The sequence below is a fragment of the Bufo bufo genome, chromosome 7 (genome assembly GCF_905171765.1).
Source record: "Bufo bufo chromosome 7, aBufBuf1.1, whole genome shotgun sequence".
Classification (NCBI taxonomy): Eukaryota; Metazoa; Chordata; class Amphibia; order Anura; family Bufonidae; genus Bufo; species Bufo bufo.
This window is the reverse complement of record NC_053395.1, coordinates 196,380,763-196,396,318: the sequence shown is the minus strand read 5'-3', so window position 1 is coordinate 196,396,318 and position 15,556 is coordinate 196,380,763. Positions and strand designations below refer to the sequence as shown.

The 15,556-nt window shown below is 42.2% G+C and overlaps 1 protein-coding gene across 1 annotated transcript in view; it reads right to left on the bottom strand.

The window, feature by feature from the left end:
• The window catches only part of KCNH7 (potassium voltage-gated channel subfamily H member 7), a 352,340-nt gene that overhangs the window by 82,869 nt on the left and 253,915 nt on the right, over positions 1-15,556 (bottom strand). Inside the window, exon 7 of the mRNA XM_040439382.1 lies at positions 6,763-7,188. Coding sequence (XP_040295316.1) covers positions 6,763-7,188 — 426 coding nt within the window. The remainder of the gene's footprint in view (positions 1-6,762; positions 7,189-15,556) is intronic.

Below are 15,556 nucleotides of genomic sequence, written 5' to 3'. Positions count from 1 at the left end.
TGCTGATTGGCTGTATGCATGGCATTGTGGATGATCCCTCGTTCCCAGAGTTCCTTGCTCCATGTCCTAACATGTGCAGCAGCCATTTTAGGAAAAAAATTGATTTGTTACCACGAAGCGTGAGGAAATTCTGATTCGGTGCGAATCAAACTTTTCCTAAAAGTCGGATCGAATTCCACTTCGTCAACTTTGATTTGCTCATCTCTAATTACAATCATGGCCGCATTCATGCAATTTTGTGTTTAACTTTTCGAAAAACTCCTAAAAATAAAAGCTCAAGATGTGTTGGGCTCATACATTATACCTATGTCTACATTCATATATCATCACGTATACACCAGAACTGAATAGACCAAAAATCTCAATGATCCAGGCAGGGAGTTTCCCTGAAACGACATAGTCGAAAACAGCATCACAACTTTCACGTGGCGGAGGCCCAAGGCAGACCTCCGGGACATCAGGGAACCAGGACACGGCAACATAGTCCAGCAGCAACAAATAGCAAGAGCTGCAACAGGACATACAGACGTACGCACAGGCGCAATACTACACGGAACAGCGGATGTGGACACACTGTGCCACTGACTGGCAATGCTCTGAAGGGACGTTACTAAGCAACTCCCTGGTATTCACTAGAGTCTGAGGTGGTGAGGATAGACTTGAGCCAGTAAGGTAGTTGCCAGGGGCTACTCCAGAGCAATCCCTGAGTCAGTGGCAGCTGGTCCAGACAGACCATAAGGTACCTGAATTAGGCACTGGCATGCATAGACAGGCAGATAGAGATGAAACAAGAAGCAACGGCACAAACAAGAGAAACACACCTCAGAGCTACAAGGCACAGAACAGGCTAGAGATTCAGGCAGACAAAAGATTTAAGGCACACAGAGATTTTTGGCACACAGAGATTCCCCCTCCGGGGAAGCCAGGGACCCTCTTCAGAAGGCGGAACACAGAACAGACAACAAACAGAAGCAGTTAAGCACTGCCAGGCTATCGGATGCAGTTACACACTGCTAGGCGAACAAGGAACAGATCAGGAACAGAACATGACATAAAATGATACAGGGCAGGTACAGAACAGAACAGGACATGACAATAAACACCATAACAGAACAGGTACAGAACAAAGACCAACAATCCAAAACTAGGTCACACCATGCAGAATGGTAACAGGAACCCCGGGACAGAAGCAAGGTGCTACACCTAGCCAGGCACAGACAAAACAGAACTGACCTCCAGCCCCCAAAGCCCACAGACGAGGGCACCTGGAAAGCCCCACCCAGGCACAGATCCACAGGCACAGAACAGTGGAGTTAACCACAACAGAACCGGAGTACAGAACATGACACACAGGCTGCAGCACAGGCCGTTGCCCCTGGCAGCCAGCATACACGGAGACACCCGCAGCCAGTACAACAGAGCACAACCAACCCGTGACACCTCAGACAACCAGGGAAGCATCACAGGAAAAGTAAACATTCCGTGACACAACAGACACGGGGAAAGCAACATACACAGGCGCATTCAAGACACCGCAGCCAGCATGCAGCCCCAAGCAACCAGCCTGCACAGGTAACATCCTGCAGCCAATACGCAAGGGAGCATGCAGCCAGCCTACACGAAAAACTGTCACAATGAACCGCACTGTGACAGCAACACTGCAGCAATTTTTGGTAATTTGTGGCTGCTCAATGCCAGTTTGGTTTATGAATTTGTGAAAGCACCAATATTACAGCCTGAATTGTGCTCTGGGTGGTTGCCCTTTTTCTTTTGTGTAGGTGTTTTGGGTATACAGTGGACTAATATTCACCCAGAGAAGGAAATATTTGGAGAAAAAAACCATGACTAAAGGCTATTTATATGCTACAGATTTCCATACCTCTGCCCAATTCCTCCTGAAAACTCAATCCCCCATATATAATCTAATACAGATGTAGTAGAGTTAACACACATGCTTTATGAGACGTGTTATCTAAACTAAATGCTTTAAGCAAACACCTTCAACTGCTTTTCAATGGCTTTTGTTTCAAGATAACACGATGAGTTAAGAGTTTGTGTGTTAACCCTGCTACATCTGTAGGCTGTAGGAGGTTATTTTAGGCTAGCGCTGGACCCTTTTACCTACTGGACCCCCATGCAATTGCACAGGATGCTTTTGGTATGTCCAACCCTGTCCCTCTCCTATCACAGGATATGCCGGCTCTTGTCTCTCCCATGTTCATAAGGAATGATTATTTTTGTAGGAATATTTGCAGGTTTCTCTTCTACATGCTTATAAATTTTGCACTGGCTATAATGGGGAGGCAGATGGGAGCAGTTAATTTCCATAGACATAGCCTCACTAATTAGGAAGACACCTGCCTCCATCAGGTTGATGTTCAGGGCTATGTAAGGATTGAGCAGTATTTTAATCATGACTTCTCAAGAAGCTAGAGACGCGTTTCAATTTTTTTTATGATAGGCTAAATTCTGTAGTCTGCATATTTGGTAGCAGCATTAAGCTGACAGCATAGATGCCTGCTGTTCTTACATGTCCTAATTCAGAATCAGATCAGGTCGAGAGAGATTACTGCAGATAGGGGTTATGTGGAGGTATACATCCAAGGCTAATATAACTGTGTAATGGATAGCAAGAATACATTGTCCATGTCCTCCAGAGCTCAGTAGGATAGGATGCAAAAAATAAAAGATGCTGAAATATTGAAGAAATTAAACTTTCTAATTGTATCTCAATCTATATGAGCCGCAGGGGTGCACAGACGGCTACGGAGGAAGTCAAATGGCTTATAGTGGGGCGGTCACGTTCCGGAGGCCCAAGGAAGATCTCTGGGACGTTTTGCAAACAGGACAGGCAAGATTCAAACCAGGGACCAACAGAGTACTTTATTACAAATGTGAAAAGAACATGACAGTAAAGCAGTTTAGGCAATAGTGATAGCACTACCACAGAACCAAGTGCACGGGCAGACTAGAAGCAAACCCCAGAGGGCAGAGAGCCAGCGAGCCCCGTTCTTCACAGAGCCCCTGGTGGTGGGGATGAGCGTGGCTGAGGGCTCACTGGTTGCACCTTCAGGAAGGTCCGGGTACACTTGACCGCTACTTGCAGAGAACCACGCAGGTGCAAGCACCAGCGGAACAGACAACAGAACTGGGACCCAAGCAAACACAGGAGATGGATCAGACGACAAGACAAACAGGAACCAGCACAGAAGTAGATGCCTGGACGCCATACGGAACGGAAGCATGGCGGTCACAGGCAGAGCTTCACACAGACTAGAGATCCTCCCTCCGGAGAAATCAGGGACACTCTCACGAAGGCAGGACAGACACAGGAACAGAAGCAGTAAGGCACTGCAGGACAGACAAGGAACAGACTGGATCAGAAGCAGTTGGCACTGCCAGGCTGGACATAGAACAGGCAGGATCGGAGGCAGTTTAGCACTGCCAAGCTATCAGTTAGAGCACTGCTAGGTTAAACATGGAACAGAGTGCATACATCAATGACACAGAACAGGTACAGAAGATAAGGCAAGGCATGGACAAGGATAACAACATCACCACAGAGCATGTACAGAACATCAGACAAGGCAGTAACATCAATGCATACAAGGCAACACCACAAACGAGGGCAGATAGCAAAACCCCCTGGGTCAGCAGCAAGGGGCTACCCCCAGTAAGGCACAAGCCCCAAAGCTCACAGATAGATATAGCTGGATTAACGAGGGCACACCCAGGAGCAGCTCCCAATGTACTGGAGTAAATGAAAACTGCAAGCACTAAAGTTTCAACCTTTTTACTGAAAACCAAATGGATGCAGCAAAACAATAAAATGTGATTAAAAGTGTCCATAGCCTACAAACCGTATCAACTAGACCAGTGATGCCCAACCTGCAGCCATCCAGCTGTTGCAAAACTACAACTCACAGCATGCCTTGACAGCCTACAGCTATCAGCCTACAGTAAGGCATGATGGGAGTTGTAGTTTTACAACAGTTGGAGGGCCGCAGGTTGAGCATGCCTGAACTAGACTTAACGCAATTGCAGCAAATTTCCAGCTGTGAAAAGTTGCACAGGTTTCCTTTCACTGGAAGGAGAAATCTTTAAAATAAGAGATTGAAACCCCAGGTATATTAGATAGTGTTTTATATAGATGGATTTCAGGGGAAATTTGATTCACTGCAAAGCCGAATTTCCTCGTGCTTCGTGGTAGTGAATCGATTTTCCCTGAATGGCGGTAAAAAATAAAAAAAATCATACTTACCTCCTCCGTTTGACCACAAAGAGCCGGCCACCATCTTGAAGATCTCACACGAAGTCCCTTGCGCGGTGACATATGACGTCACCACACCAGCCGAGGTGATGACGTCATCACGGGCTGCGGGAGTTACCGCGCTAGATCTTCAATCAAGATGGTGACGGCCGGCTCTTTGTGGTCAAACGGAGGAGGTAAGTATGATTTTTTATCATATGAACGTGGCATCTGAGGGGTACAATGAGGGCGAGAAGGGAAGCACAATCGCCGCACCCTGTCATTGCACGCACTACTTACAAAGAAATGCGCTTCGTGATGAAGTAATTCATCACAAAGCAATTTTTTGGGTAAAATTCGACGAAGCAGTTGAATCGCATTTTGCAGTACTTCGCTCATCACTAATATTAGACATTTATTTTGCAGAGCTTTTCAATGGCAATTATTGTATAAATTATGATGTATAATGAAGTTTCGGTTTTGGCTAAAAATAAAGTATTAAATGAACTATGTGTTAATTATACAACTGAGTAAAAATGATGAGGAAGGAAATATATCTCTTGGGACTTGGTCATCTATATTTAAACATGAAAATCTCATGCTAAATCACAATTTCACATCATATCTCAGGGGAATAGAGCACCAATGATATAGCCTTGGGTTTCTTCACACACTTTCAGGAAATAGCTCTGTACAAGTCATGATTGAATTTCTACTATTTAGCAGATATTAATTTCCTTGCTGTAAGAATTCTACCGTTCAGGGACTGAGGTTTATAAAAATGATTCCTTCCTGGTAAATATTCAACAAACTGAAAGCTGCTGAAGGAATATAGATATATATATATATATATATGCCTGATGGAGGGAGTCTGAGAACACATACCTGCTTATATTATAAGGAGAGGTAAAAAATGTACCCAGAGAAAGACCCTCAACTGTGTACCACTGTATTATTACTAAATCTGGGATTCGTCACCCCCGGCCTCGCCTACTTCTCTTTGGCTCCCTCAATGTAAACATTCTCTTTGACACTGCTGCAGCCAATCGCTGGCCACAGTGGGGACCTGCTACCCTTGAGTCACATAAACCACATGACCATTTGTCATGAAGCAAGGTGTGCTGCAGGTCACCACTGCTGCCAGTAATTGGCTGCAGCTGTCACGTGACCCGCTTGAAGCAGGATGTTGACTCGGGCACACCAGGGAGCTGCAGAGCTGGCGGTGGAACCATTGATCTGGGAACCAGTGGCAAGGATCAGGAAGCACTGTACCTATCCCAAGGATGGGCCGTGAATGTAAGAGTCCTGGAAACCCCTTTAAATGGCACGCAATCACTTATTTGGATGGGCACTGAAGGAGATTTTTTAAAAGGTTTTTAGGATTACTGTGTTCTTTAGTACATCCTTCACATGCTTTTTTGTTTTTTTCAATTTGGACTCTACTGACCCGTTTTCATCATGTAAGGTTACTTTCACACTAGCGACAGGGCTCAACAAAAACGCTCAGGAAGGGTGGGTTCCCACTAGCATTATGCCATTCCGTTTATAACGGAATATAATGGAATGGCCAGACGGAATACAAAACGGAAGCCTTTAAGAGGCATTCCATTTTACTCCGTCCTAATTGAAGTCTATGGGCCAGCATAACGGATACATTTGGTTTCCGTTATGCAGGACGGAGAAAAAAGTCCTGTCGAAAGGAAACCAGACGGATCCGTTATGCTTGTCCATAGACTTCTATTAGGACGGAGCAAAACGGAATAACTCTTCAAGGCTTTCGTTTTGCATTCTATCTGGCTATTCCATTATATTCCGCTACAAACGGAACTTTTAACGGAATGGCATAACGCTAGTGCGAACCCACCCTTACTGATAATACAACGATCTGCATCTGTTATGAAGGGATCCGGTTATATTATCTTTAACATAGCAATGATGGATCTGTCATTAACTCCATGGAAAGTCAATGGAGGACGGATCCGTTTTCTATTGTGTCAGAGAAAACGGATCCGTCTCCATTGACTTGCATTGTTGGTCATGCCGCATCCCAGGACGAAAAGAAAACCACAGCTTGCTGAGGTTTGCTCTCCGGTATGGGAACGCAACCAAATGGAACGGAATGCTTTTTGGAGCATTCCATTCTGTTCAATTGCAATTTTGCCCTCATTGACAATAAATAGGGACAAAATAGAAGCATTTTTATCCGGTATTGATATCCTAGGACCGATCTTAATACCGGAAAATAGAAACGTTAGTGTGAAAGTAGCCTAAACCATTCACTTTCCATCCTGTATCTAGCACTTCCTGTTCCTGTATCCAACCAAACCCATGATGCACCTCTCCTTCCTCTGCCACAGCTCCATTACCGCCTCTAACAACTTCCATCTAGTTCATAGCTCCTCCCACCCAGCTAGTTACATAGACACTCCCCTATCACTGCCCCGCCCATGGACATAACATCAAAGGAAATAAGAAGGAGCTGCGTGGACATGGTCATGTCCATTTTTACTAACCTCATCTGAGCCAGATCCAAAAATCAGAAGATCGAAAGGTATTGCTGCGACCATATCTATTAGGAACCAGCCTTTGAAGTAATGAATCGCTATTTTTGCAGGGTCGCTGACAACTTCTTCATTATGATTAACGTATGTGGTCCGGAAGTTTATGAGTATATCGATTATGAACATGATATCTACCATTAGGTCTACAACATTCAGGGGGTTGCAGGAATATCCACACGCGCGCCTCTTCTGCTCCTCTACGTCATTCAGTAGGAAGGCAGCTGAGTAGGGTGTGAAAATGGCAGTGTATATAACAAGCAATAAAATTAGCCAGTCCCATACGGCTTTGAATGGGCTATAGTGCAATATAGTAAACTTATTGATACGAGGTGTTTGAAGTTTGTATTCCGGTAAGACATCGGCTCCCAGTGAGAGGACCTGTGGAGACACATCATTAAAGATGACAATTAGTGAAGATGTATTCCTTGTATTACCATAAAAGCTGACTTTTTATTACCCATTTTTACAATATATCACTGCAATATTTCACCGCTTTCTATAGGACACACATTTTGTGATCTTATTCAATGGTCTTATTCTATTGTCATATTCAGATGCACACACAAATGTAAATGATCTTATAGTATAGTTTTAAAGTTTGGAAAGAGACGAGAATCCCTCAAAGCTGTTATCCCACAAATTTAAAATTCTTTTATTTACTCACTTATCTGGTTTTCCAGAGAACTTTCTTCCCTTTCTGTTGACGGGCAGCAGCTCACATAAGACAATCAAGAACCTGCATCTTTCAAGATGCATTACATTTAGCTCTTGTTTCCTCCCCTGCATAGGAAACAATCCCATATATAGCCCCAGAAATACATACAGTATGTAACGCTCCCACAAATTTCTTCTCCACTGTCTAGAAAGATATGAATTTAGAAGTAGAGATGAATGAATGGAAAGTGTCTGTCTGGACCACTTCACCTGCTTCAGTATGAGATCACTAGACCAACACCGAGGAGAAGGGGAGCAGGGAAGGACGAGGAAGACCAGGAGGATAAACAGCAGGGGGCACTACCGTTTTCAGGGAGGAAAATGTTATATACATTAAAAATTAGCAATATTTTTATTGCATGTACTGTACATTACAATAATATTTCATTTGCAATGCCCCTTTTATTGCATGGTAGTACTTTTGGGGAATAACACCTTTAACCCCTTTGTTCCCCCTGTCATAAGAGGTGTATAGAGCGGGTCATGAGCTCCATACACAGTCGGTACCCAGCTGTAATGACCAGAACTGAAGCCCAATCCTGGTCATTTAACCCCTCAGATGCTGCTGTCAGTAGTGACCGTGGCATCTGTGGGGTTATCGGAGCCCCACAGCAAAATTCACTGATCCATTTCTATGACAGCCTAGGGCAGTGATGGCTAACCTTGGCACTCCAGCTGTGGTGAAACTACGACTCCCAGCATGCTCCATTTATTTCTATAGAGTTCTGAGAGCAGCCAAGCAAGGGGGGCATCTTGGGAGTTGTAGTTTTACCACAGCTGGAGTGCCAAGGTTAGCCATCACTGGCCTAGGGCCTTCTGAAGTCTCCCAGCATTCTCATACTGAGCTGCCTGCAGAGCTGTGCCTGAGGCAGCCTGTAAAAATCCTATATGTATTCTATTGCAGTATATGGGACAAGTGATTAGAAGATCGCAAGTACAAATCCTCTAAGAGGACTAAAAGTGAAGTGAAAAAAATAAATAAAAATAAAAATATGTTTTTAAAAATATATTTCACAAAAATATAAAAAATTCAAAATCACGGTTTCCTACTTAAATATTTAAAATAAACAAAAAATAAACATATTAAGAATCACTGAGTCAAAAACTGTTCAAACTATTAAAAGATTAAAGTATTTTTTCTGCGCGGTGAATGCCGTAATAGAAAAAAATAAAAGTGTGTGATCTGGCATTTTCAGTTACCTTGGTCTTCCCCCCCAAAAAATTTAATAGAAAGTGATCAAAAAGTCATATGTACTCCAAAGTGATAACGATAAAAGCTACAGTTCACCCCACACAAACAAGCCCTAACATACAGTAGCTCTGTAGATGAAAAACATAAAAAAAGTTATGGGTGTCAGAAGATGGCAATGCAAAGAAAATGATTTTTTTTTTCAAAGTTTTTTTTAAAGTAGTAAGAGAAAATGAAAACGATATAACTTTGGTATTACCATAATTATACTAACATTTGACATTGCCCCAATTATACAACAAAGCATTTCTCCCTGTTTTTCAATACAAGTGAAATGTCATTAAAACATACAACTTGTCCCACAAAAAATAAGCCATCATAAGGGTGCACGAACAGAAACGTTTTTTTAGTGTTTTTCTGACTTTCCTGCTTCACTTCACAAAGCCACAGAGTTACATGATAATATTTTTAACAATACATCTCCAGCACTTCTTTATTGCAAAATCCTTAAAAACATCTTCTACAATGATTAAAAACCATACCTACGCATTTCGGACATAGCATACCATGATTGGGGACAAGTCATACTATGTCCGAAACGTGTAGGTCTGGATTTTAAGTGCTGTACAAGATGTTTTTAAGTATTTTTAATTAAAGAAGCAAGGGAGTGCTGGAGAATAAATAATAATAATAATAATAATAATAATAATAATAATAATAATTTATAGTTTTTGAATTTATTAATTGTGGATACACCTGTTTCCAGCTCAGGACATCTCCGAGCAACTGTTATTTGGACATCCAACAGAGACAAGGCGGTGAGCATAATCAGTTTTTTGTGTATCTTATGATAAGATTTTACCTGCTTTCACCACTAGGGGGAGCTTAGGTGCTAAGTGCATACTGTTGTACTATAGAGTTCTATGTATAAATTGTCTTCAGTAAGCTCCTAAGCTCCCCCTGTTGGTGGCACCAAGTAGCTAGAATTATATGGTTATTTAGGGGATACAGAACTATCTTTAAAAATAGAGTCCTAAAATGCTTTAGAGAGTCATGATTAAATGAATCAGCACTGAATTTTGGGATTAAAAAAAAGTGAAGAAAACAAGTGTTAAAAGATAGACACTCACTTTAAGGTACTTATGACCTAATGCCCCATTATTATAGATTCTCCTCTTCTGACTCGCATACAGAGGAATAATGAACATATGCAAATGGAACGTTACTAGACCTTGGATCCTAGTCATTATACTGCATGAGGTGATGTGAGTCCCGCTGGTAAAGAGCGGGGCTGGATTTTTCATTGAAACCACTTATCTTGGGAGAAGCTCCCTCATAAGTTCAGCATTAGATTCTCTCTTTTAACAAACGGCTGAGTGTTCGGTAGTTTTATACCTCCGGATTTCATGATAAAATAGAAAATATAGTACAACAAAATATAATGCACGTAGCTTCTGAAATTATGTGCTCGCAACAATAAAATAGCTGAGTTGTTAGGAACACCACCGGCAAAATGGACTTGAAGAGAAAACATCTATTATCTCATGGAATGTACTCAGTGGTTAGTGCTCCATGAAACAGCCATGGCCTGAAATTACTACAACAATTTCACATTGTTACACTAACCACCCAACAATATAACTGATTTAAAGAGCTTTTATTTCCCAGTAGGTTGGCGCTTGCTGTAAAGCACGCTCGTGTATTGCCCTACAAAGCATCAAGTAGCCAAATATGAGGCTACAATTGCACCTGCCAACGATAAAATTGTAGGTATAAAAAAAGCAAGGATGTTAATATAAACAGAAGTTAATGTAAAATTGATTTTTTTTGTTGTGTCTATTATAGTCGTGGAATTTTCATGCCTTTTCTCCACACAGGTTGTATAGACATATTCTCCTGCCTGATGTGAAGTGGCATGAGAAGAGACACCACTGCACGTTGGGCAGCACAATTCTCATGAGAACCATCTGTAACCCAGCAAATGTCTAGCTTGGGGTCTATTCAAATTAAATTAAAATTAAATGTGACCTGTGCATGATACTCATTGGGCATCAGACGGTTGTGTTATACTTTCCTTCCCAGCGTGCAGCAGTGTCAATCCATAGGCTAAAGAGACTAAAGAGGCTATGCCATGATTAATTAAAAAGATAAAAATCATACATAAACTAGTACATGACAGCCTCTTTCTAACAAAGCTAGAACCAGCGCTGCACCTCACATGGATCCAGAGATCTCCCCATTCACTGCTCCAATTATTCTGCTCAATTTATTTCAAGCTGCCGGCTTAAAGCACTTGTCCATACTCAGAGGACATGTCCTGTCTGCTGCAGGTAGTAGCAGATGAAGGACGGAACTGAGCACGTCCTTCTATCTCAGTGAGCAGGACAGAGAAATTAGAAAAGAGCAAACAGCAGGTGGCGCCGTACAGATAGATTTAATTGAATAACAATACATTTTTAATTACATGCAATTACAAAAGCATTCAGATCCAGGTGCTGGTTTGAAGACGGTAGAATATTATTCTTGGGACAACCCCTTTAATCTCTATTTTGCTTTCCTTTGTACGTAGCTGCAGTCTTTTTGTCCTTGTAGAGTAAAAACAGCCTGTTCCAGTATAACATGTACAACACATCAGTCTTTACACTGTAGTCAAGAGGCAACCATTGGTACAAGGAGAAACATCTAAGAAATGGCTTGTCTGAAAATGGACTTTGTCCACTTCTAGTTGAGATCTGGCCAGAATCTAGCAGGGGTAGGAGCAAGTGTTTCATAAGTCATTCTGCATTAGTCAGCTCAGTAGACTAGAGTAAAAATGATCTCATGTCCAAAGTATGCGAATTATGGTTGGTATTAGAGATGAGCGAATTTCTTGAAAATTCAATTCGGCTGATTTGCAGAAAATTCACCAAAAAATTAGCTTTGTGACGAATTACTTCATCACGCATTTTTTTGTAAGTAGCGGATGCAATGACAGGGAGCGGCGATAGCGCCGCCCCCGTCATTGTACCCCTCAGATGCCGCGTTCATACATGATCGCGGCATCTGAGTGTACAAACAGTGTAAAATTAACATTAAAAAAACATTACATCAAACGTCCATTTGCGCGCTAAGGGCCGGCCGCCACCATGTTGCTTGAAGATCTCGGCCGAAATTATGTGCAGTGTGAGATTAGGTCATCACGCCGGCCGTCGTGATGATGTAATCTTGCACCGCGCGGGATTTCGGCCAAGATCTTCAAGCAAGATTGAGGCTGGCGGCCCTTTGCGAGAAAATGGAGGCAGTAAGTTTGAATTTCTAATCGATTCGCTAACACGAAGCACGAGGAAATTCGGCATTTAGGCTAATAATTCCTGAAATTCGGATCAAATTCCACTTTGTTGGATTCGATCCGCTCATCTCTAGTTGGTACACTCAAAAAGCTATACATTAGAGGCATCTAAGGACAGATAAATCAAGTTCAAGACAAACAAAATGCATGGCATGGATCCTAATAGTCCTAGAATGGAAGTGATGCCACTAAATATTCAATTAATTCTTGACGATGTGCATTTTTTGTGTTAAGTTACAAAGCCAAGTAAGGCCGGGCTCACATCACCATTTATTTTTCTGTTCTCCTGATCCCTTTAGAAGAACAGAAGAATAAAGAAAAAAACGGATCCTGCATTTTAAGAATTCGTTATGCTCATTTATGCACATTTTGTTTTAGATGGCAAAAAAAAGTCCTACAATCGGGACGTTTTTCCCCATCTGAAATAACAGATCTCAGGCAGAAATGGCTAAAACATGGCTAAGACCAAATGTGCATACAGTAAATAAGCATAGCAGATGCTTAAAATACAGGATCTGATTTGTTGACTATTTTAGTTTGACAACCCCATTGAATGTTCTTACATCTTCTAGGAAACTGAAGTTAAAATTTATCAGAAGGGATCTGACAGCGAGTAGTGACAATATGCTAATTAGAAGCCACATGTAATTAATTGACACGACAACTTTAATGAGAACTTTCTGCATTTGTTGAATTAATTGTCGTGTTTAAAGAACTGTCACATTGGGAACCTTGAATAAAAAGGAACGACCAAATGTGCAGGAAAGTGTGAAATTCATTTGTGATATGATGCAGTGAAAAACTCTAATTTTTACATCAATCATATTTGCCTTGAATGGAAATGGATGGTGTAGATTTCCTTCTGTTCTAGAACCGCAGTTAACATAAATGGTCAGATATAAACATTCATCATAAAATGTCCTCATTAGCAATAAGTAAGTGCACAACTACATTATAATGTTACAGGCTGTGGTATAATCCTGAGTATATGGAAGACAACAGCTCAGAAGGAAGGAAGGTTTGGAAGTCTATTTTCATATATGTCCCAGGAGATCAGCCATTTCTACCCAAATCTGTAGCTGGCTGTAAGGCAACTGGCTGCATTATCAGCCCTACCCCCCATTGCTCTGTCTGCTATTCGAGACTAGGAATGTTAAATTACATCCTTAACTAAATTGGTACACTGGCAGCCAGTCTCCGTCACTGCCCCGCTACTTCTATTAGGAACATTATTCATTGAGCTACTACTACTCCCATTTTAGCCATCACCACCACTCCCCTCCTTTCCTTGCTCTGTGAACAGTTGCACGGATGCTTCTAATTGTTAATCCGCTTTTTCTATAAATGCTGGGCTGCCCTCTTACTCCTTTCCTGAGCATAGGTTACTAGTTTACTAGTTTAACCTGTGAAGGTTTGCTATTTTGATTGTCTGCCAGTGTACCGTACTTCTCCCTATTTACAGACTCTGATACTCCTCTACCTGCCCTGACCTTAAAGGGGTCATCCGGGGATGAGCGATAGCATAAGCATGTAGTGGCAGCGGTCTCCTCCTCTAGTGATCAGGCGATTGTCGGAAAGGAACGCTTACTTCTCTACAATCGCCTGCTTCCTCTGCAGGTGTAATAGGACCCTTAGCTTGTCTACTGTACTGACCCTTTGCTGCCTGCCCTGACCCTGAATAACTTCACAGAATTGGACAAATTTTGCCTGCCTTGACCTCTGCCTAACTACTATGAGTATTGCCTGATCCTTCAGTGCTTTTCACCAGTGTCTCTGATCACTGTGGGTCAGCTGCCAGCTCCATCAGGATTATTCCATGAGGTAGCGGCCTGGTGGTTCCCCTGCAGCGAAGGTCAGATCCGTGTATAGGGGTTAAATAGTAAAAACCAGGGAATTGCCAGGAAAATACTCTTGGGAATAGTCAAAAGTCAAACCAGTTATTTGGTACACTGGGCCCACAACCATTGTCTGTTACATAAGCTTAATTTCTCTTAGCTATCTGCCAATAGATAACCGAAGAGCTCAGGTGTAAATTGGGAAATCAATCTTCTCTGGAAGATTTCGACATAACCGTTTTGCACACTATCGTGTGGACAAGTTTCTTTTGTTTCATTGTAATTTTCTTTGTTTCGCGCTTATTCAACCTGTAATTGGAAGAATGTCACAATTATACAATAATTGTCTGTCCTTCTGCAGATTATCCAAACATTACAGTGGAAATGCAGAGTCTCAGGCCTCTTTCTCTTCAAGAAACTGATGATTGTGGGTGCCCCCAGCATCAGGACCTCCCATGGCTGGCCTTTTTTCAAATGGCCTATTGGTAAATGGTTCAAACTAGACAACACCTTTAACCCTCATAGTCACCCAATCAATAAAGCTATCCACACATGGGCCAGAATGTCTGCCTGATCTAACAAAAATGTTGCATATTTGGGGGTAACAAGCACTTGTTAACGTTAGAAGTAACTGTTTATACAGTAGGCCAGACAAGAGTCTAATAGATCCTCCTCTTTTCTCATATGCAGAGTTACCAGCAATATAGCAGGGATTGATGGAACGGGCCAATATCTCCTCATTGATGAAGCATCTGGCCATTTGTGGTTGGGGGTGGCATTTTTTGTGTGTACACTTTGAACCTTTTCAGTAAATCTAATCAGTATTTACTAATATTATACAATAACAATTAATGTCAACACCTAAAGTAACTTCACACATGATCTAGTTTTCCATATCCAAACTGGAAGATATACCGTATGTTTCGCCCCATAAGACGCACCAAAGATTTTCATTAGACCTCAGATGAGATCAGCAATGAGACCCTCAATATTAATCAGACCTCAGCTCACAGCCCAAATCAGACCTCCAATGTTAATAAGACCTCAGCTCAGACCCCAATGTGAATGACCCTCAATCAAACCTCAGATCAGAGCCCAGCCATATGTAATCAGCCCCCAACCATATATGATCAGCCCCCAGCCATATATGATCAGCCCCCAGCCATAATTAGGCAGCCCCCAGCCATATGTAATCAACCCCCAACCATATGTGATCAGCCCCCAGCCATAGTTCAGCAGCCCCGCCACTCCTCTCCTCTAGTGCTCTTCTTCTTCCTGCTGTCGGCTGTGCTGTGACCTGACGCGCACAGCGTGAGGTCACAGAGCGCCCTCACACTGTGCGCAGCCACAGCACAGCCATCAGCCGAGGACCAGGAAGCGGTGAGTACAGAGCCTTCACTGCTTCCTGGTCCTCTGGTACTAATAATCGCTTCCAAAATGGAAGCGCTCATTAGTCTTCACTCCATAAGATGCAGGGAAATTTCCCCCCCACTTTGGGTGGGGGGAAAGTATGTCTAATGGGGCGAAAAATATGGTACTTCACATTGGATAGAACATGAAGTATAAATACAATAAATTCTGAAACTTGTAATGATAAGGCTGGTCATTAGCGTGATGATAAATACAAGAATTTGCTATTTTTAGTAGAAACCATTAATAATGTATATCCTTGGGAGGAAT